This window comes from Rhinoderma darwinii, chromosome 1 (assembly GCF_050947455.1).
Source record: "Rhinoderma darwinii isolate aRhiDar2 chromosome 1, aRhiDar2.hap1, whole genome shotgun sequence".
NCBI classification, from domain to species: Eukaryota; Metazoa; Chordata; class Amphibia; order Anura; family Rhinodermatidae; genus Rhinoderma; species Rhinoderma darwinii.
Window position 1 is genome coordinate 155,429,416 of NC_134687.1, and position 21,305 is coordinate 155,450,720.

Sequence of the window (21,305 nt, forward strand, 5' to 3'; positions counted from 1 at the left end):
TGCCCCGGGCGCGGGTGTCAGCTGACATCATGCTCTAACGGCCAGGACGGGAGCTAGGCTTCGATCCGGCCGATTAACCCCTTAGATGCAGCTTTGGCTGCATCTAAATGATTCGATCGTACCCTATGGTTGCTAATAACAACCATTGGCACCCGCGGGTGTTCCGATGGTTGCTATGGCAACCGTAGCCTAACAATCGCTTCCTAGTACGGAAGCCTATTAGGCCCCGCCGGGAGGCGAAGCCTAATTAACTTGCTGTCAGTGAATAGCTGACAGCTCTAATACACTGCACTATGTAGGTAGTGCAGTGTATTAGAATAGCGATCAGGGCTTCATGCCTTCAAGTTCCCTAGTGGGACAAAAAAAAAAAGTTAAAACCAGTTAATAAAAATGTTGTAAAAAAAAATACATTTCATGTTAAAAAACACTATAACAGCCTTTTTCCCTATAATAAGTCTTTTATTATAGGAAAAAACAAAAAACATAAAAAAGTACACATATGTGGTATCCCCATGTCCGTAACGACCCAAACTATAAAAAATATCACGCTATTTTACCCGTACGGTGAACACCGTCAAAAAATTGAATAAAAAACGATTCCAGAATCGCTGTTTGTTAGTCACTACCCCTCGCAAAACAGAATAAAAAAAAAGGATCTAAAAGTCGCATGTACCCCAAAATTATACCATTAAAAACTGCAGCCCGTCCCGCAAAAAACAAGCCCACCCACCGCTTTTTTGACGGAAAAATAAAAAAAAGTTATGGCTCTCAGAATATGGTGACAGCAAAAATAAATTTGAAACAAAAAAGTGATTTTATCGTGCAGACGCTTCAAAGCATAAGAAAAACGATATACATATGGTATCACCGTAATCGTACCGACCCGCAGAATAACGTAAAATTGTCATTCATAGCACATGGCGAACGCTGTACATAAATAAATAATAAAAAACATCAGAATTGCAGGTTTTTGGTCACCTTGCTTGCCAAAAAAATGAAATACAAAGTGATCAAAAAAATCAGCAGTTTATTACCACATATGGGGTATTGCCGTAATCGGGAGGCATTGCTTTACAAATGTTGGGGTGCTTTTTATCCTTTATTCCTTGTAAAAACTAAAACATTGTATGTTTTTTCAGAAAAAAAGTAGATTTTCATTTTCACAGACCAGTTCCAATAAATTTAGCAAAAAACCTGTGGGCTAAAAATGATAACTATACCTCTTGAAAAATTCCTTGAGGGGTGTAGTTTCCAAAATGGGGTGGGGTCACTTTTGCGGGGTTTCCACTGTTTTGGCACCACAAGACCTCTTCAAACCTGACATAGTGCCTAAAATATATTCTAATAAAATAGAGGCCCCAAAATCCACCAGGTGCTCCTTTTCTTCTGAGGCCTGTGTTTCCGTCCATTACCGCACTAGGGCTACATGTGGGATATTTCTAAAAATTGCAGAATCTGGGCAATAAATATTGAGTTGCGTTTCTCTGGTAAAACCTTCTGTGTTACAGAAAAAACTGTATTACAAATGAATTTCGTAAAAAAAAATATTGAAATTTGTAAATTTCACCTCTACTTTGCTTTATTTCCTGTGAAATGCCTAAAGGGTTAAAATAATTTCAGAAATTCTGTTTTATCATTGAAGCCAATTAAGTAACCCGATTCGATTAGCCAGAGTGGCTCCTACAGTGGAGGACTTGACATGACAGTTAATTACATGGTAGCCCATATATTTATATGAGTGGCTTTTCCCAGGGATAACAGCCAAGCTATGGTGTTTGAGCAGCTGAACTCACAGCAATCAGCTGATCACTGTAGGGTTGTCTTCTGAGAAGGGGTTTGAGGACAACCCCTTTAACTCATTTGTGACCGCCCATTAGTGTTTTTACGGCAGCCACAAACGGGCTTTATTCCGATGCAGTAGCCTCTTTACGGCACTGCATCGGAATAAGTAAACAAAGCGAGGAGCAGTTAAATCTCCCTGCTGGGCAGGGAGCAGATCTGCTGGAACGGGCGAGAACGATATCAGTATCGATCCCGCTCGTTTAACCCCTCAATAGCGAGCGCCGCATCTGTGTGGTTTTGGAGGAAGGGGGCTCCCTCTCACCCCAGCGGCACCCTGCTAAAAAGATTGCAAGGTGTCGGTGTCTATCGCAGCCGAGGGCCTAATAAAGGCTTCCAGGTCTGCCTCTAGTTAATGCCAGAGGCATGGCCTAGCAGATGCCTGTCCATTTTACACGGACAGGCAGTAAAACACTGCAATACAAAAGTATTGCGGTGTATTATAAAAAGCGGTCGGATATAATAAAAAAAAAGAAGTTTATAATAAATAAATACCCAAAATAAAAAAAAATATGAAAAACCCCCTTTTATCCTTACATAATGCTTTATTATGAAAAAAATAAAAAGTTACACATATTTGATATTGCCGCATCCGTAATGACCCCAAATATAAAGCCATTACATTATTTAACCCGCTCGGCAAATGCTGTAAAAAATTAAATAAAAACAATGCAGGAATTGCTGTTTTCTGTGCATCCTGCCTAAAAAAAAAAAAAATTGACAAAATGTGATCAAAAAGTCCCATGTCCTCCAAAATCGTACCAATAAAAGTTGTCACGAAAAAAAAAACCTCATACTACTGCATCGGCAGAAAAATGTAAAATAAAAAGGAGTTATGGCTCTTCAAATATGGAGACACAAAAACAAAATACATTTTGAAAAAAAAAAAAAAAAAAAAAAGTGTTTTTATGGTGTAAAAGTGGTAAAACATAAGAAAACTCAAAAATTATTTGGTATCATCGCAATTAAGTTATGTCATTTATACCACATGGAAAACGGCATAAATAAGTTATATGTACAAAAAGGTGCTATTAAAACGTAAAACGTGTCCCGCAAAAAACAAGAGCTTATACAGCTATGTAGACGCAAAAATAAAAAATTATAGCTTTTTGAATGAGGCAATGGAAAAGCGTAAAAACTAGCTTGGTCATTAAGGCCTAAAATAGGGGATAAGGTACAGTGGTTAATATAATTACAACTCTCTTACTAAAATCATGAGTTTAGAAGAATACCAAAATCCACTTTATTATATCTGCAGTTTGTTTTTTGTGCTTATGATTATTCAAGGAGTTCCCAAGAAAAAAAAAACAAAAAAAAAAGTTGCTTTTGTAGACTGTGGTTTGTGGCCATCACTGCTATAAAGACAGATCAACATGTGCTATTTTACATCCTGCTTTCTTAGTATGCTAGATCTTGCTTTGGCAGTAAGAAGATAAAATGTTTAATTGAGAAAACACTTTTGAAACATGACACTAATAGGATTTTACAAAAATGTCACAAGTGTTTTTAGAGAAACAAACTATGTGCTCGGTTTATAATGTAAAAATAGAGGTGCTGAAAATGCAGCACAAATGAGGTATAAAACACTGTAGTAGATAGGTATATGTAAACAGAGTGGTGTGCCATCTAGTGGCAGAACACATCAAGCGTTTTTGTTGTTTTTTTCTAACTAAATGGGTCCCTAACAATGTGTTAATGTGCTCAGTACAGATAACAGAAACCACGGCGCAGTGACGGATCCATAATTAGAAAAATAGCACAGGCGCCCGACGGACCCCTGTAATTTTGATGGGAAAAATAGCACTGCGTGTGAACAGAGCGTAATTTCAGGAATCAAGCTCCTTTTTTAATGATTGTGAGCTCTGAACCCCTGGCTTCCATTCACAAAGCCATAGAGTTTAAGGAGTGGTCTCCTCAAGTCAACCCCTACCTAAATGGTTATTGGGGCACATGGACAAATCTTTCCCTAGTGATGACGGCTAATTTCTGGGATTGAAGAACCAGACCAGCGGTAATCAGCTGGTCACTGGGGCAGCTGATTTTAGAGAAGGGGCTGTCTTGATAAGAAAACTCATTTAAAAAGACTATGTACAACTTTGAGGGCTTTTTTTTTTTTTTAAATAATTAGGTCAGTCAGTATGATTAGTGTAACTTCTTAATTAGTTTTTATTAAAAACTCGTTTTACTTTTTGAGATATAGCTGTTCTGTATTCGCTATACAGAACAGCTGTATCGCTCGCTATTCACTGAATCCATCAGTCTCGCAGGATCCACCCGCAGGATCCACATCGAAGTTCATAACTTAGATGTGATCTATTACAGGTGGATCCCGACAGGTCCGCGGGACTGACTGATTCAGTGTAAAATGAACTATACAGCTGTTCTGTATTGAGCATACAGAACAGCTGTATCTCCAAAAGTAAAACTAATTTTTAATAAAAACTAATTAAGAAGTTACAATAATCACACTACAGATTTATTTAAATAAAAAAGTCCTCAAAAAGTTGTTCATAGCCTTTAAAAGTGTTTGCCCCACTAAAACAATCCCATTTCATATGCCCAAAAACGCCATGCCTATATTTAGTAAATTAATGAACTTGTCAAAAATGGAGCTGTGCTGGAGAAGTTTGGCAGCAGGCAAGGAAAATAAATGACAGACCATTATTGAGTTGGCGCAGGCTAACCTTGCATGCAGAGTCTAAAGAATCCCACGTTCTTCACCCTTAACCCTTCGCAAGAAGGTATGGACTTTGTCGGTAGCATTCCCAGGTCGTGGGCCCTAGGATGATTAAAAGATGGTCGGGCTGCAGAGGGAGAGTATAAACAACACTGTGATCCTGAGGTTACTGGGTTGTTAACAGAATTTAGCAAAGTCAGAGTCAGGCCAGAGGTCGGTGCACGTATCATCAGATGAAGTGGAATCAAGGCAAAGCCGGATGAAAACACAAGGAACCTAAAGAAACAACAAGAAAAACGCCATGATACTCACCACCAGGGCTAAGCATAAAGCGAAGACTTCCCCATTTAGGTCTCCAAGCTATGACATTATTTGCTGCAGCCGGCCTTGATCCTGCGGCTGAGCCGCACACAGTGCAGAGCAGAGGGCTGTGGCATCACCCTTGCAAATCTACGCCACAGCTGCGGACTAACTTTTCGGCTGCCCCTCTGGGTAGATGGAGCTGCGCAGTGGATTGCGATTCCCCAACATGCCCCCCACCAGGCAGACAGGGTGTTGCAGGGGAATGGGCTGGGTAGCAATTCTAACAGCTGCGATTCCTTAGCTTCCTCACCATGCTGTGATTTAAGAACTACATACATTTCATTGAAAATGATAATCACCTATATACATGTGAACTATATATATCATATTCAGCACAAACAGGGGACACCATATAGTTTTTAGCGAATGTTTATTCCTTTTTTTATCCAGGAATAAACTTTTAAAAATACAGTAGTGACTCCCTGAGGACACGTCCCGTGGCCATGGTGATAAACGTGCATGGGCTGTGGACTACATACAAGAGAGAGCATCTCATAGCAAAGATAAAACTGGACCCATCCATTATGGTGCCAGGTTTTGCCTCCCTGGACCAACTTCACACTATTTTCATAACCCACTCCCCACCCTCTTGTTTACTAATAAAGCAGATTTACTCTATAGAGTCTCCTGCATGGTCTGTTTCCATTGTACGTACACCCTCATGAACGGGTACGGAGAGTGAATACAAATTAAGCATGGCCGGGCCCTGAAGGGGGTTAATAGTTGAAGGCAGGTACATCCCATCTAGGTTGCTCTATTTAGATAGGTAGAGTTATTCAGGTGTGTGTGCGCTGCTATGTGCTAGACGCTCCTTAGAGGAACAAGGACTCACGTGTTGTTGGACACTGGTCAAAATACTTTGTCGTCCGAGTGAGAGAAACCCATCTTTTCATTAGTGTGGTGTAAAACTTGAAGTAAGGACTGTATGTTAATCTCTGCCATCAACCGTGAAGTTTTAGTTATCCTTTGTTTGCAAAATAAACTGTCAAAGTTAAATGGGTATTTCCATAATCCACAAATATCACCTATTCCCAGGATAGGTGATCATTGTCTGATCACCGTGACCCCCACCGATCGGGAGAACGGGGGGTTCCAAACACCCTGTTCCTGTCGCAGTAAGGAGGAAATTGAATGGAGCAGCGGTCGAGCACGCGCTCTGCTGCCGGCGCATTTAGACTCTATGGGAATGACGAAAACAGCAGAGTACAACGCTTTTAAATAACACTACATATACTGTACTCACTTTTCCTAAAGAATGCACAGGATATCGGCAATTTCATGTAAATTATTTAATCTGTTAAAAATGTAAATTAAAAAAATGCATACATGGTTGTATCTTACCTTTTGTCTACCACAACATAAACATTAGGAAAATCAGAGAAACACATATTCGCCACTTACAGATCCTTCCGTTATCGGTTTTTGTGTGGCAGAACCTGTAATAATCTCGGCATCGGACTGAAGTACTGTGAGAACTAGATGCAGAGCACTACGCCATGCCTCAACTTTTGCAACAACATTATCATACACCACTGCCTGTCTATGTTCCATGGGAAGTCCTAAGTCATCGGCCAATACAACATTTTTGGAGTAATCATTAAATATGTATGAAGAAGGAGAAGAGCAAGCATCAATGTTTTTGAGTTCATTCTGTATAAAAGTCATAGCCTCTAATTCTGAGGAATTTTCACCCATGTTAAAAAGAAGAGTAGAAATATATTTAATCCAGCCTTTGGCAAGGAACTTATAGACAGAAGCTTTGTAATGGACGGCAGTGGTGGACAACCATGATGACATGTAGAATGGTGGTCCTCTCTGGACTGAGCTAACAGGTACTAGCAACTTCTCAAGTTTTCTGAGATGATGAAGACAGAAAAGTTCAACTGCTCCACCGCCAGGAAACACTTTTTGGTCAAGAAGAGCGTTATGTAGTTTAAAAGAGCAGGTCCAAAATTGATCTTCCATCACCTGCATTTTGGGCACCAACCTGCAGCTTAGCATTACGGTGACTAAATTTATCTTGTGTGCACGGAGACTCATAGCAATAGTTTGGCTTGATTCTGAACCCCATTGTGTACATATCGCGGCATACACCTCTAAGGCTAGGCTACGGTGACTTATCTGTGCGAGATAGGCAACCGATTCTGCGTTTGTGCAATCACTAAATGCCTGGAGAACGTTCGGCTTTACATGAGTAATAATAAGAATATTTCTGTGAATGCAATGCATTACAAGCTGTGGACAGGCGTCACCCCTCACTAAAATGACATTTATATTGGCTTGAACTATTTTCCGACATGCTGTACTTATCCATGAGTCTTCAGATGTTCTTCTTTCATTGTTCGCAAACTCAGATACCAATTTTAAATTTGTTGCCCTATTAAAGCCAAGATGTCTATACTTTTCTGTCAGTTCTCCATCCAAAAGAAGAACTTTCAAAGGTTTGCCCTCTAAGTTTTTGACAACGGTAGCATACTCTGACTTAACTAAAGTCACATATCCAATGGTAGCACTTGAGTTCACTCCCGGCAGACCTCTTAAACAGCAAATATGTAGACAGGAAGCCTGAAAGTGATCTTTGGTTACAGATATTTCCTGATTGTTTTCAAACAGAAGAGTAGCAGCCTTCTCCAAAAGATCCATTGCCTCCCAAGTCCCATGACTCAAAGACTTTGTCAGGTCTTCTAAACTGTGGCTACTGCTTTGTGATGAACGATTCTGTAAACTGCTTATTTTGGGGATTGAGAAGTATCTACTATGAGACAGTTTTCTCATTTGTCTTTGTTGACTATGTAAGTTAACGTTACTAGGAGTAATTCCTATGTGCTTTATGGTTTTCGGAATGTGTTCCAAGCCAAATTTTCCACCTCTAGAAGAATCGAAGCAATGATTTTCATTATTAGAACTAGAACTCCTTCCATCTGCTACTGTCCAGTGACTTGAGTTCTGCTTTGTAATAAGTACATTATAAAGTGGTATGTGTAAAGCCTCAATGCTTTCAATACATGAATTCAGACCTTCCAACATCACGGAGACAATCATCGAAACGGGAACTCCGTGGTGTAGACATTCCAGAACAGATTTGCTCCATTCTCCAACAAGGAAGAACAGAGTTGTTGTACCCGTTTTATAAGCTTTATGATGGGCTTGAATTGTTTCATTAAAGAGTTGTCCAACTGCGCTGGATAAGTCGAGACTTTCCAGAAGTCTAAACGACGAGCAAGTTAAAGTGCTTTCTTGAGTATCTTGATCATAAATAAACTTGTATGATTTTCGTGGTCCCAGGAAGGTCTTCACTGAAGATGATATGTTGGATAATTCAATCAGTCCCAAGTGGCCTCTTAACTTCATAGCCGCCATCATGGTATTCTCAACAAGTTCCTAAGGTTAAACAGAATGCATTTATTCTGTTGGTCATATCTAGCTGTAAATAAGACTCTCCAAAGTTTACTTAAAGGGGTATTCCGGTTACAACGTTACCCCCTCTCCGTAGGGTAAGGGGTAACTTGCTGATCGGCAGATGTCCGACAGCTGGGACCCCACCTTTTACGAAAATGGGGGTCCCGAAACTCTCGTTTGAACCCAGCGGCAGGTCTCTCAGGCGCACTGCCGCTCCATTCATTCTCTATGGGAGCGCCGGGGATAGCCGAGTACAGCGTTCGGCTATTTCCAGCGCTGCCATAGAGAATGAATGGAGCAGCAGTGCGCATGAGCGACTTGCTGCTCCGTTCAAACGAGGGGTTCAGGACCCCTTTCTCGTAAACGGTGGGGGTCCAAGCTGTCGGACACCCACCGATCAGCAAGTTACCCCTTTACCCTACGGATAGGTGGTAACTTATTGTAACCGGAATACCCCTTTAGGACACAGCTGATTTTTTTCAAATCTGATATGTGTTCATTTATGTGGTAATAACTTTGTGAATGCTTTTACCTATCCAAGCGATTCTGAGATGGTTTTCTCGTGACATATTGTACTTTATGTTAGTGAAAAAAATTGGTCGATAAATTCAATATTTATTTGTGAAAAACACCAAAATTTAGGGAAAATTTGCAAAAATTAGCATTTTTCTAAATATAAATGTATCTGCTTGTAAAATAGATCGTAATACCACACAAAATAGTTACCGTATTTTTCGGACTATAAGACGCACCCAGGTTTTAGACAAGAGAATAGGAAAAAAATTATTTGTTAAAAAATAATTTATTCTGTTTCATCACAGCCAAATTTTCTTTTATCTTTTTTTCATCGATTGAGCGGTGTGAGGGCTTACTTTTTGCGGCACCAGCTGTAGTTTTATTGGCACCATTTTTTGGTACACACGATTTTTTTGATCACTTTTTTTTTTATTTCATATTTTAAGCACTAAGGTGACCAAAAAACTATTTTGAGGTTTTAAATTTTTAAACTCACCGTGAGAGTTAAATAATGATATATTGTAATAGATCGGACTTTTCCGGACACAGCGATACCACATTATTTTATTTTTTACATTGTGCTTCACTGTTTCCCTAACTCCCATAGTAGTGAATGGCAGTTACGGAAGCAGCGTAGCATGCGAGATACGCTGTTTCCGTAACTACTGTTCAGTTCTATGGAAGTTACGGATATAGTGTAGCTCCGCGAGTTACGCTGTTTCAGTAACTCCACAAGTAATCAAGTGGCCGGGAGAGCACGTCATGCTTTTTGTTTGCATGGTTTCCGCCTCTGACCTCCCATTGAAATCAATGGGAAGCAGAAAAGAACCTGTGGCGCTCGTGTCGGAGCGTTTTATTGCCCGCGGTCCTTGCATTAGATTCAACTGCTGTGGCTAAAAAACGACACAAAAAATAAATAAATGCGGAAAACAAAACAGTTGAAACACTGGTAAAAGGAATTTCAAGGCAGATTTTTTCTGCCTGAAAAAACTCAATGTTCCTTATACAATTACACAGAGATATTTCATGTTTGTATAACATACACCCCTCCATACTGTGATGTCCGGCACTCTCACCCGATCACCCCACTTATCAGTACAGCCGTCTCTTGCACAGGAGCGTTTACCCCGTTGTCATGAGAACAATGGCACAGCATTTGTTTCCGGGTTCCGCGCAAGACTCAAATAAGAAACAGTCCGGACTGGTTGTCGCTGCCAAATACCATTAATGACCCGGAAGTGATTTTAATAGTCACCTCCCATCCAAAAACTGTGGTAAACCTCTATGGGGGGGGGGGTCGCAGCTCTTTCAACAGCGCGCAAGCGCATAGCTTTCCTCATGGCGAGTGTCTGAGCCTCCCCACAGTGAAATGGGGGAGCGGCCATGTAGCACCACCCTATCATATCGACGAAAGGGGTTTCTGCAATGAAGAGGGCGGAGCGTTGTCATGGAAACGTTCTAATTAGCGTCTGTTTCACCAACGTTTTGTTTGAATGGCGGGCATCGCGGGCGCCGGTTATTGCGTTGCACTGACACTTGTGTGACTGTAGGCGGCTTCTTCTAGGCATAAACGCAAGGGACTGGGCGTCTCCCAGGGGGCAGTGTGTTGTCTGGAAATCCGTAACCCAGTAACAGACGCGCTCTGCAAGGAGGTTTGAGCCTGGCGTCTGCTCCCGGCTTATACAGCGTCACACCAGCAGCTTTCCAGGAAATGGTACGTTGTAATATTGTATACCGTGGTCGTATCTGCAGATCCAGGTGCTCATATCTAATCATTGCATAGATCTTACTGCATTGTACAAAGAAGCCTGCACATCAGATATAGTGTATAGTGGTGGCACACAGCGGCAGGGAGACATTCATGCCATACTGGTGGTGCCGTGGTCCCTGATCGGAGGTGGTCCACGGCTCAGACGCCCACCATTCAACCATTTGGGGCACGTCCAATAGACTCAACTATCCATAATGGGGAATGACGATGTAGAAACTGTTGATATCACCCGCTGTATCTTCCACTCACCATTATGGAGGTGACCACCGGTGCAGCGCTATCTCTCCCCTGGGAATGGGGTCTGGGCATATCCGATTAATAGATTTCAGAATTGTCATGATTTTTGCTTGCTGTCCGTCATCCGAAAAGGAGATGTCAATGCAACCACATATGATATCACTCTTGTATTGAGGTACCATCCTGTAATTAAAATCTATCAATCTCCAATTTTTACTACCACTATCCTAGTATAAAGCACAACAGATGATTGGCTGTGATAGAACACATACTATGTTCTCATGTCATCCCCTAACAGTAAAATAAGTAATATTCTATAATAATAAATAGAAACTGTCACGTCTCCTGACATATCTGTTTTAGTAAATACTTGTATTCCTCATAAAATAAAGATTCTGGAGCATTTTTTTTTTCTTGGAACTCTGAACTGTGGCATTCCTCTGTTATTCCTCCTACAAATTATGAAGAAATTGACAACTGGATGTTTATTAGTTAGGGGTGTGTCCCCACACAGACTGACACTGTCCAATCAGTGCTCAGAATCTCAGATTATGTAGGGAAAGTCCCCTTTAACATTGGAAATGGTAACACCCAGTTTATTCATAAGTTTGCAAGAGGAATAACAGAGGAATGGTATCTTAGAGTTCTAATTTTTATTTTATTGGAATATAAGTATTTACTAAAACCGACATGTCAGTATTGTTGACAGGTCATGGGGTAATTTGCTCTCGGCAGACACCAGCACCAATGACTGATGTTACCGTTATGATCCAATCCTCAGGGGATGAGGGTAACAAGCACACTGTTTCCATAGTCCTCTCATGCAGCATAGGATAGTCACTTGTGAATCAGTATGGGATCCTCCTCATCGCTGCTTAATACTTCTAATCCAGTGCCTCCGCCACGTTTGTTTGTGCCACCAATACGGCCAGCATATCCTGTTTTCGGACTGCAGCCTGGCATGACGGTAATGGCTTTATACTACCACCTTGTTGCTGTAGATCAGGGAGCCATGGCCTGTCTTTCTAGGCCTTCTTCCTTTATATGTTCTATGAGTTAGATGTGTGTAGAGTTTTGAGTAGAAATATTTGTTAACTTTTGGTTTAGAAGGCTGAATCTTGTCCGAGCTCTACGTCTTTCTGCTGAGCCTACACGACCACCTTTTGCTTTATCTCTCTATACCTGATCCTCATCTTTCATATTTTGCGATAAACTCGCCACACGCAGTTTGAATAGTGAATTGTATCATATTGGATTGTGTATAGAAGCAGTTTTTACAATTCTTTTCATTTTATCTCAATCAGAAAATCACAATTAATATCTTGTACCCCTCACTGGGTTGTTGTACAGCATATATTGGGAGTCCTGAAAAGACCGTTTATGGGGCCTTGCGCTACTTCATTTAATCATTGCGTTTTTATATTCATCTCTGGAACTTTGTGCCATTTTTTTTTTTCCAAAAACATATTGTAGATATGTTGGCCAATGTTAACATAACAAAATTCACCTTTTTATGTCCCTTATTAGGCATCTGTAGTGAGAAAACCTGGTCTTGCCCAACGTAAGAAAATTGGAGCAAAACCTGAATTAACGGAAGAACAAAAGCAAGAGATCCGAGAAGCGTTTGATTTGTTTGACACAGATGGGTCTGGTACTATTGATGTCAAGGAACTGAAGGTGGGTTCTGATAACATTTATTTTCCTGAAACCTAAAATAAGTGTAAGCCCATATGGAGAGAGCCTTCATACCTAATGTATCTGGGAAAAAAAGAGATCCGGAGTTTCAAATATAAAATATAACTTTTACTAGTATTTCTTTTAAAATTCAAAATACAAACATACCAAATGTTTTAATATATGTACCATCATCAATCATATGCCTGGTGCAGCTTATGAAATGTTATTCCTTTTTACACTCTCATATACCTGGTGCGGCTTAAAGGTATTGTACTTCTTTGCTTAAAAGATAGGCAGCACCATACACCCAATTGTGGGTCATATAAATATTCTCAATTATTTCAGAGAGAGGGATTCACATACAAGATCCTCATATTGTTGGCTATTTTTGACCATAGATTTTTGAGGGTCACTGCCCTCATAACCCATTCAGATGCACGGTACTCTATAAAGGATCAGGGGGACTCCGCCAATAATTCCTCCCGACGCGTTTCCTCGTGACCGGGCGATTCCTCAGGGGAGATAAGTCAAAGCCAGCTTTGTCAAAAAATTCATTAGTGCTGGCAAAGGTTACTTGTGGCTGTCGTTTTCATTGTGAAAAAAGGAGACTTGCATTGGCAAGTGATCACAATAGCCAATGCTGTTGCACTGGCTGGCGCCTGTTTCCGGCGTCTGACGTCAGTAACAGGAGAAATCCCTGTCCTTTTAAACCCAGTTACTCTGCCCACCCTTCCAGCTGAAGCACATCCATGACTTAATGGGTGTGCGCAGCTAGGAAGGCGGTGATTCGCTGACCTCCCGGTGTGTCATCCACCGATGCAAACATAACGGTGCTGTACGATAGTGGTGTATAGTGAAGGTATATCCAGCACTCAAAGTAAAAGTTATAAGGTTTATTTGGTCATATTTAAAACAAGGAAGTTAAAACAAAAAATCCCGGGACCACACTTACGCATTTCAGACCAGTTAATTAAGGACCCCACTGGTCTGAAACGCATAAGCGTGGTCCCGGGATTTTTTTTTTTTAACTTCCTTGTTTTAAATATGACCAAATAAACCTTAGAACTTTTACTTTGAGTGCTGGATATACCTTCACTATACACCACTATTGCCTTGATTACCTGCTGTCGACACAGGGCCAGTTTGGGAATATCTACGAGCACCTGCAGCACTTGGATTTATTCACAACAAAACGCAATAGAAACGCAGTGGATATGTGGTGAGCGAACTTTTTGTAACACTTCCCCTATTTTTATAACGGTTCTGTACACACCCACCTTACCTGGAACCATCGCCTTCATACATCGCCCTGAGATGCATTCGAGACCTCCCTCTCTCGAAGCCAAAGACGTGTGGAAGATGGATCCACAGCCGACGGCACTTACTCAAGTGCCCGTGTTGTGGATACATGTTCCCTAGGTAACGGACATGACCGCCCCTAGTGACGCAATGGCCAATCATTGGTCTTGGCTTTTTCCTTGCTCGTTCGTCCAGCATAGCAGTGCCACTAAATACTGCCTCTGCACTGTTGTCCGTAGCTGGTATATACAATGTCAGGACAAGCCCAACCTTTAATGAGGTACTCAGGGTGCATATAAAGGCGATGCACGAGAGGGGGGCAAGTGTAAATAATGGAGGATGATAGAGAGGTCATATCAACATTTGTAGCCTCCTTCTCCTCCATCCTACACTGAATTTGATTTCATTAGAGCACTGTTTTTTTTTTTTTTATATAGGATTTAAATTTTTAACTCCTACAAAAATTGTAATACTAAATGTATCCTGTTTAGGACATTTAAAGGCAATAATAGACCATTTATAAAATTATGTCTATGTAAATAGAACTATGACTAAATCATGCAAGAAATAGGATATTTTAGTATTCGGTTACGTTTCAAATTAAACATGTGTAATCCAACTGTTCGTTTAAACCATCTGGCGCTGTTGACCTCATTCTAAAAATCAATCTGGATTCTTTTTGTAGCAATAACCTATCTATATTGCCTCCCCTGATTGATGGTTTTAATGTTTAGATGGCGGTAAATTTTAAACACTTAGGGTCTCCCCCATGTTCCAAATGAACATGACGGGACACCGGTTTGTCCCTTTTGTGTATGACATCGCCCAGATGTTCAAGTATTCTCTTTCTCCATTCTCTGGTTGTTTTCCCAACATAATCTCAGGGACAGGTGATTTTAGAGATAATATTCCTCAAACTGCAATTAAGAAAATCTTTTACAGGGTAATTAGTGCCAGTGTATGCACTCTCAAACATTTTTTCATTTTTTACAGACCCACATGCTTTGCAATGTCCACATCTGAAGCAACCGTTGATCTTCCTACCTAGCCAATATCCCTGTTTTTTTGGGGTCATAAGATGACTATGTATAACTCGGTCGCCTATACTTTTGCCCCTCCTATATGTTATTTGTGCCTTTGGGGTTACCTCCCTTATATTGTTATCTATTTGGAGAATACGCCAATGTTTACTCAACACCTCCTTAACCTTTTTATCTGCCATATCAAAGGTTCCTATTAACCGTATAAGTGGATTTGTAATCTCACGTTTCTTGGGGATAAGCAATGTCTCTTTTTTTGTGTACATGCGTGATTATATGCCTCCCTTAACATTTTTGGTGGGTACCCTCTATCTAGAAATCTAGATTCCAAATCTTTAGCCTTTTGTCAAATCTTTCATACTTGAACAATTTCTCCTAAGGCGCAGATATTGTCCTTTGGGTATTCCTCTCGAGAGGAACTGTATGACAACTTTCCCACCTCAAGAGGCTGTTGGTGGAGGTAGGCTTCCTATAGATGGTTGTTTTTAATTTATCATTTCCTTCTTTGGATATCAAGATATCCAAAAAAGTACGAGTACAGGGATGCGTTTCGGAAGTGAATTTCAAACCAACAGTATTCAGATTTAAAGTCTCTACATATCCATTAAATTCATCAGTTGATCCTGTCCATAAAACAAAGATGTCATCTATATAGGTTGCCCACATTGAGACCGGTAGGCTGTTTATTCTAACCCCGGGTGGTGGGCATCTAAACCACACTATCAGGATATATCTACCTAATGTATCTGGTCTACACTTTGTTTGTTTTTTATTTGAGTTTAGTTTTACGTATGTATTTCATAAGAAATGTTTTACTATGTAAATTGAGACAGAAGATATATACTTTTTATTAACTATTGAGCTTTGTGTAGCCCCAGCATCAATTCGCTTATGACGGCCATACTGTAGCTTCAGTTTCCATGAATTAAGCACTCAATTTTGTTTAGGAGCCACGTACCCCCTACTTAACTTCTGTTAAAGTACCCCCAGCAATATGTTGATACACTGTGCTGGATGTTTAAAGCACAGCAGGAGGACAGTGTGAGCATCCCCTAAAAACATGGCATGTACCCTCTGGGTTACATGTACCACAGGTTAAGAACCAAGGAGACATTATGTATGCCTCTGACAAACCGCTTTGTACAGATCTTACAAAAATACTGGGGTCCTTCATCTGATTGTATACATTTTCTGCTTCGTATCTCAGAGGGGATAGATTTGCTTTGCTTGGTCACTGCATGGTAAAGGTTTCTGCTGCAGCAAGCTGCCTCCCAGCCAGAGACAGGGCAATCAAAGCCCCGCCTTTTTTCTTAGACATTGTTTACATAGTGATGTAGAACTGAAGAAGGCAGAGAAGGGGTAGACACATTTATTTCTACTATTAAATATAGGGAAGTGTTTTTTTAGTTGTATTATAATAATAATAAATATGTTTTTTACCCTTTGGTTTGGGATCTGAAATAGAACAGGGCCATTATTATTATTTTTCTCTAACATACATTCAGAGAGAATCATGATGGAATCATGGGGAGAGAAGTGTTAGTCCATATACATCCTGATGTGCTCATGTAATAGCAGTGTCTTGTTTGTGCTTGTTGACATATAGGCAGTTCTCTTCATTGTCTTCGATGACTGCTCGCCCTCCTGCTATTTTTTTTCAGGGGCCTATACTTTAGAGGGGAGAAGGAATAAGTTCTGCACAGATGTCTGATACCTTTTCCTAATTAGTTGAATTGCTGATAGTTTCCATCTACCACATGATCCCTCCTGTTTTATGTAATGAACTAGCGCAATGGCTGTATCTGAAGTTTTCTGGATAAATTCATATTTTTCTTCATACAGGTTGCTATGCGTGCCTTAGGTTTTGAGCCAAAGAAAGAAGAAATGAAAAAAATGATAGCTGACATTGATAAAGATGGCTCAGGCACCATTGATTTTGAGGATTTCTTATCTCTAATGACACATAAGATGGTAAGTAGAAGTAGAATGTTTTCTTGTTATTTTATAATCTTTTTGCACAACTTCTTTGTACAACTTTGCATTTCTTTATGTTCACTACTAGAGTGAGAAAGACTCTAAAGAAGAAATTATGAAAGCCTTCCGGTTATTTGACGATGACGGCACAGGAAAGATTTCTTTTAAGAACCTGAAGAGGGTTGCCAAGGAATTGGGTGAAAACCTGACAGATGAGGAATTACAGGTATTTTATGGCACCTTATGTAAGATTTTTAAAGTTTTTTCCGGTTCGAAGAAATCGATGGCCTACCCTCAGGATAGGCCATAGATCTCTCAGGTTCCAACTCCCTGACCGATGTGTAGCCGATTCCCCTTAATTTCCTTTACCTCTCACACTGTGAATCGCCTACACACTTGTAGCGGCGGTTCACAGTATTAGTCTTCTCCCATTGAAGTAAATAGGAGAAGGCTGTAATACTGTAAACTGCTGCTACAAGTATGTTGGCGATTCACCATGTGAGCAGTAAAGGAAATGAAGGGGAAGCAACGCTCGTACAAGCACTGCGGCCCCTTCAGAACAGCTGACTGGCAGGGGTGCCGGGAGTCGGACCCTGTCCGATGAGATATTGGGGGAAGTCCATTAATTTCTTCGCACTGGAAACCCCCTTTAACGTGTGCCAGTCATCATAAAAAAAAATGTATTTAATTTTTTTCTGCATAAATCAATAGTACATGCCATACTCGTCTACTCACCCAAATTGTCCGGTAGTCTCTCAAATAGAGAAGATCTGCACTCTCGGCAGAGCAGGTAAGTCTCTCGTAAAAGGCTGCTGCCAGTCAAACTAGGAGGAGCTAAGTGCATATATATTTGTATTGACTTTAATGGCAGCTGTATAAATATGTATGCATTGAGATCCCCGTTTATGGCGGTTGTACTGAGTCAGTCAGCTGGCACGGTTTGTGAGTGGGTACACAGCTGTGGGGCACCATTTGTTCACAGTACGTTTTGTACAACAAATGTAAATAGAAAATAAGTGTAAATGTAATAATGTGAAACCAGGTATAATTTTGTTGCACAGAAATACACTACTTTAAAAGATAATATGCATCAGTGGCATAGAAATTGTGTGACCTACACCATAGTGGCACAAAACTACAGAAGTGCTATTCTGTGGGGCTATTTGTTATTCTGTGGAACTTAATGATATTTTGTGTCTTAAAATGTAAATCTGCATTGGATGATGCTGTTTTATAACACAAAATTGTATTTCATGCAAAAGAATGAAGATAAAGTTGACAGAACTGTATGTGATGCCGCAAAATAAAATTGTGTGGTACAAAATGTAAAGAAAACATCAAATAACTCTTGACTCAAAGAAAAGAAAGCTGGCATTGGAAATTCAGTATCCGTGCCTTAAAGAGGCTCTGCCACCACATTATAAGTGGCCTGTCTCCTACATAAGGAGATGGGCGCTGTAATGTAGGTGACAGCAGTGGTTTTTATTTAGAAAAACGATCTATTTTAACAACGTTAGGAGCGATTTTAGCTTTATGCTAATTAGTTTCTTAATGCCCAACTGGGCGTGTTTTTACTTTAGACAAAGTGGGCGTTGTACAGAGAAGTGTATGACGCTGACCAATCAGCGTCATGCACTTCTCTCCATTCATTTAGTCAGCGCATAGTGACACTGCGTTGTTCGCTATGTGCTGTCTTATACTGACATATTAACGTTACTGAAGTGTTTAGACAATGAATAGACATTCCTTCCAGCCAGGACGGGATGTCTATTCACAATTCCGCCACTTCGTTAACGTTTCTGTGGTACTTACAGCAAAGCAAGTGTAATCTCGCGAGATCACGCTGTAAATGACAGGTTACAGTCAGGTTACGCTTTGCTCTGCTGTAAGTACAGGAGAAATGGGGGTCCGATGAACCCTGTTCTCGATATAGGTGTGGGTTACGGAGACTTTGTTTAGGAAACACGCAGAGACTGACAAACATTCTCTGCAGGTTTAACTTCTGTTTAAACACCATCATTCATTTTTAGGCTTAGTGTTCATTTTAATAATCTTTTTCTTAATCAGGGACTGTAAAATTACATCATACTGGTAAGTTAGAAGAATGGTGGTGCATATGTATATTGAAATTTATAAGTGTATGTGCTAAATCCAAGTCTTGCTGTATACACCTTGGCTGTATAGTACTGACACCCTCTTTTCATATATTCCACAAATTTCACAATTTTGTTTTAATTAGGAAATGATTGACGAAGCCGATCGTGATGGAGATGGGGAAATTAATGAACAGGAATTTCTTAGGATCATGAGGAAGACGAGCCTTTACTAAGTTGGTTGTAGAAAAACAACATGTTAACACTGTGAAGATATTCAGAAAAGTAAACCAAAAAAAAAAGCTATTTGGAATAACCTGTCCTTAAACATCAGGACCTGTTTATTTCAAAGATGTATGTATTGTTCTATATGCCAGCCTCTATATGGATCCTCTGAAATGTGCCATTATTTACAGCATGGCTTTACAACTAAACTAAAATATTAGCTGCGTTTTGACATCTACACGGTAAAAGGTGAGCAAAGCTGCATTATTAATATGCATTTATATTGGTTATTCTCTTTAATAGGCATTTCTTTCTTATTCCTTTTTTTTTTCTTCCCCATTATGTCCTTGCACCTGTTTATTGCATTGTATTGGATAAACGGCTGATGCTTCTTTCTTTACTCTTGGCTTTGTGTTTGTTAAAGTGCACTGTAGTATATTGAATATTTTGTAATAAAACTATTTTTTTAAAGTTGTTTGGCTCTGGATTACTTAAATTTCAGTGTTCTGGCACAATGTTTTCTTTAGTGCAAAAAATAGTTCATCTATCTATGTAAGTGTTCTTGTTTTTTCATCATTCTTTTCTGTTTCTTGTAACCTCTACACCACTCGCCAGGGGGAGCTCATGTGCTTTGAGACAATTTATATATATATATATATATATATATATATATATATATATCTATCCATGCAATTTTTAAAAATCAAAACCCTGTTAACAAGATTAACACGTTAGTGACCGGCCCATAGTCTTTTTACGTCTGTCACTAACGGGCCTTATTCCGATGCCATAGACTTTTTACGTTGCGGCATCGGAATAAGTAAACAGAGCAGGGAGCTGTCAAATCTCCCTGCTCTCAGCTGCCAGAGGCAGCTGAGGGCTGGGGGCGGCCCTGCTCTGCCGGGTGAGATCGATATTAGTATCGATCTCACCCGTTTAACCCCTCAGATGCGGTGCTCAATAGCGAGCACCGCATCTGAGTGGTTTTGGAGAGAGGGAGGGAGCTCCCTCTCTCTCCCACCGACGCCCGGCGATACGATCGCCGAGTGGCAGTGTCTCCCATGGCAGCCGGGGGCCTAATAAAGGCCCCCAGGTCTGCCTGTAATGAATGCCTGCTAGATCATGCCGGAGGCATGACCTAGCAGATGCCTGTCCGTTTTAAACGGACAGGCATAATACACTGCAATACAGAAGTGTTGCAGTGTATTATAATAGCGATCGCAGAATCGCATATTAAAGTCCCCTAGTGGGACTAGTAAAAAAGTAAAAAAAAAAGTTTAATAAAGTTAATTTTAAATTTTTTTTATGAAAAACCCACTTTTTCCCCCTTACAAACTGCTCTAGTATTAAAAAACCAAAATAAAGTAAAAAAGTTACACATATTTGGTATCGCCGCGTCCGTAACGACCCCGACTATAAAGCTATAACATTATTTAACCCGCACGATGAACGGCGTAAAAAATTAAATAAAAAAAGATGGAAAAATTGCTGTTTTCTGTGAATCCTGACTTTAAAAAAATGTGATTATAAAGTTATCAAAAAGTCGCATCTACTCCAAAATGGTACCAATAAAAACTACAAGTTGTCCCGCAAAAAAAAAGCCCTCATACAACTGCATCGGCGAAAAAATAAAAACGTTACGGCTCTTCAAATATGGAGACACAAAAACAAATAATTTTGAAAAAAAAGCGTTTTTACTGTGTAAAAGTAGTAAAACATACAAAAACGATAAAAATTTGGTATCGTTGCAATCGTAACAACCCGCTGAATAAAGTTATTGTGTTATTTATAGCACACGGTAAACGGCGTAGATTTAGGACGCAAAAAAGAGTGGCGAAATTTCTGTTTTTTTTCTATTCGTTAATCAATAAATATGTACCTCAAAATGGTGCTATTAAAAAATACAACTTTGTCCCGCAAAAAACAAGACCTTATACAGCTATGTCGACGCAAAAATAAAAAAGTTATAGCTCTTGGAATGCGACGATGGTAAAAATGTAAAAAATTGCTTGGTCATTAACGTCTAAAATAGGCTGGTCATTAAGGGGTTAAGAACAATGAGAAAATACCATGTGTTTCTATTGTGGTATTTCTGCAAGAGGACGTATATATTTAGATCTTTAAAAAAAAACAAAAAAAAAAAACCTGCTTAAACGTCACATTAGTATGGGTGAATAAACCCTTCTATTCACTAT

General features: G+C 39.9%; 2 protein-coding genes across 4 annotated transcripts; one reads left to right on the forward strand and one right to left on the reverse strand.

Moving 5' to 3' along the window:
- Positions 1–6,181: 6,181 nt before the first annotated feature.
- Positions 6,182–10,498, reverse strand: BBS12 (Bardet-Biedl syndrome 12). 3 transcript variants are annotated; one of them, XM_075860484.1, is made up of 2 exons: positions 9,921–10,498; positions 6,182–8,260 (listed from the first exon to the last, which is right to left on the reverse strand). In XM_075860484.1, exons 1-2 carry the CDS (start codon positions 9,948–9,950, stop codon positions 6,254–6,256), a joined length of 2,037 nt encoding a protein of 678 aa, XP_075716599.1. In that variant the 5' UTR covers positions 9,951–10,498; the 3' UTR covers positions 6,182–6,253. The 3 variants fall into 3 exon arrangements, with proteins under 3 accessions (XP_075716599.1, XP_075716600.1, XP_075716601.1); XM_075860485.1 differs by having other exon boundaries at positions 9,871–10,498; XM_075860486.1 differs by having other exon boundaries at positions 9,838–10,498.
- Positions 10,112–19,584, forward strand: LOC142755822 (uncharacterized). The gene is made up of 5 exons (XM_075860487.1): positions 10,112–10,508; positions 12,330–12,479; positions 16,661–16,789; positions 16,881–17,018; positions 19,032–19,584. Exons 1-5 carry the CDS (start codon positions 10,506–10,508, stop codon positions 19,119–19,121), a joined length of 510 nt encoding a protein of 169 aa, XP_075716602.1. The 5' UTR covers positions 10,112–10,505; the 3' UTR covers positions 19,122–19,584.
- Positions 19,585–21,305: the final 1,721 nt, after the last annotated feature.

Bases quoted from the DNA above. Each gene is read 5' to 3' on its own strand.
- BBS12 (XM_075860484.1), bottom strand. From the start codon at position 9,950: ATGCTGTGCCATTGTTCTCATGACAACGGG. The intron at 8,261-9,920 runs GTAAACGCTCCT...GTTTAACCTTAG, and splicing joins ATTGTTCTCATGACAACGGG to GAACTTGTTGAGAATACCAT.
- LOC142755822 (XM_075860487.1), top strand. The intron at 12,480-16,660 runs GTGGGTTCTGAT...TTCTTCATACAG, and splicing joins TTGATGTCAAGGAACTGAAG to GTTGCTATGCGTGCCTTAGG. The intron at 16,790-16,880 runs GTAAGTAGAAGT...GTTCACTACTAG, and splicing joins CTCTAATGACACATAAGATG to AGTGAGAAAGACTCTAAAGA.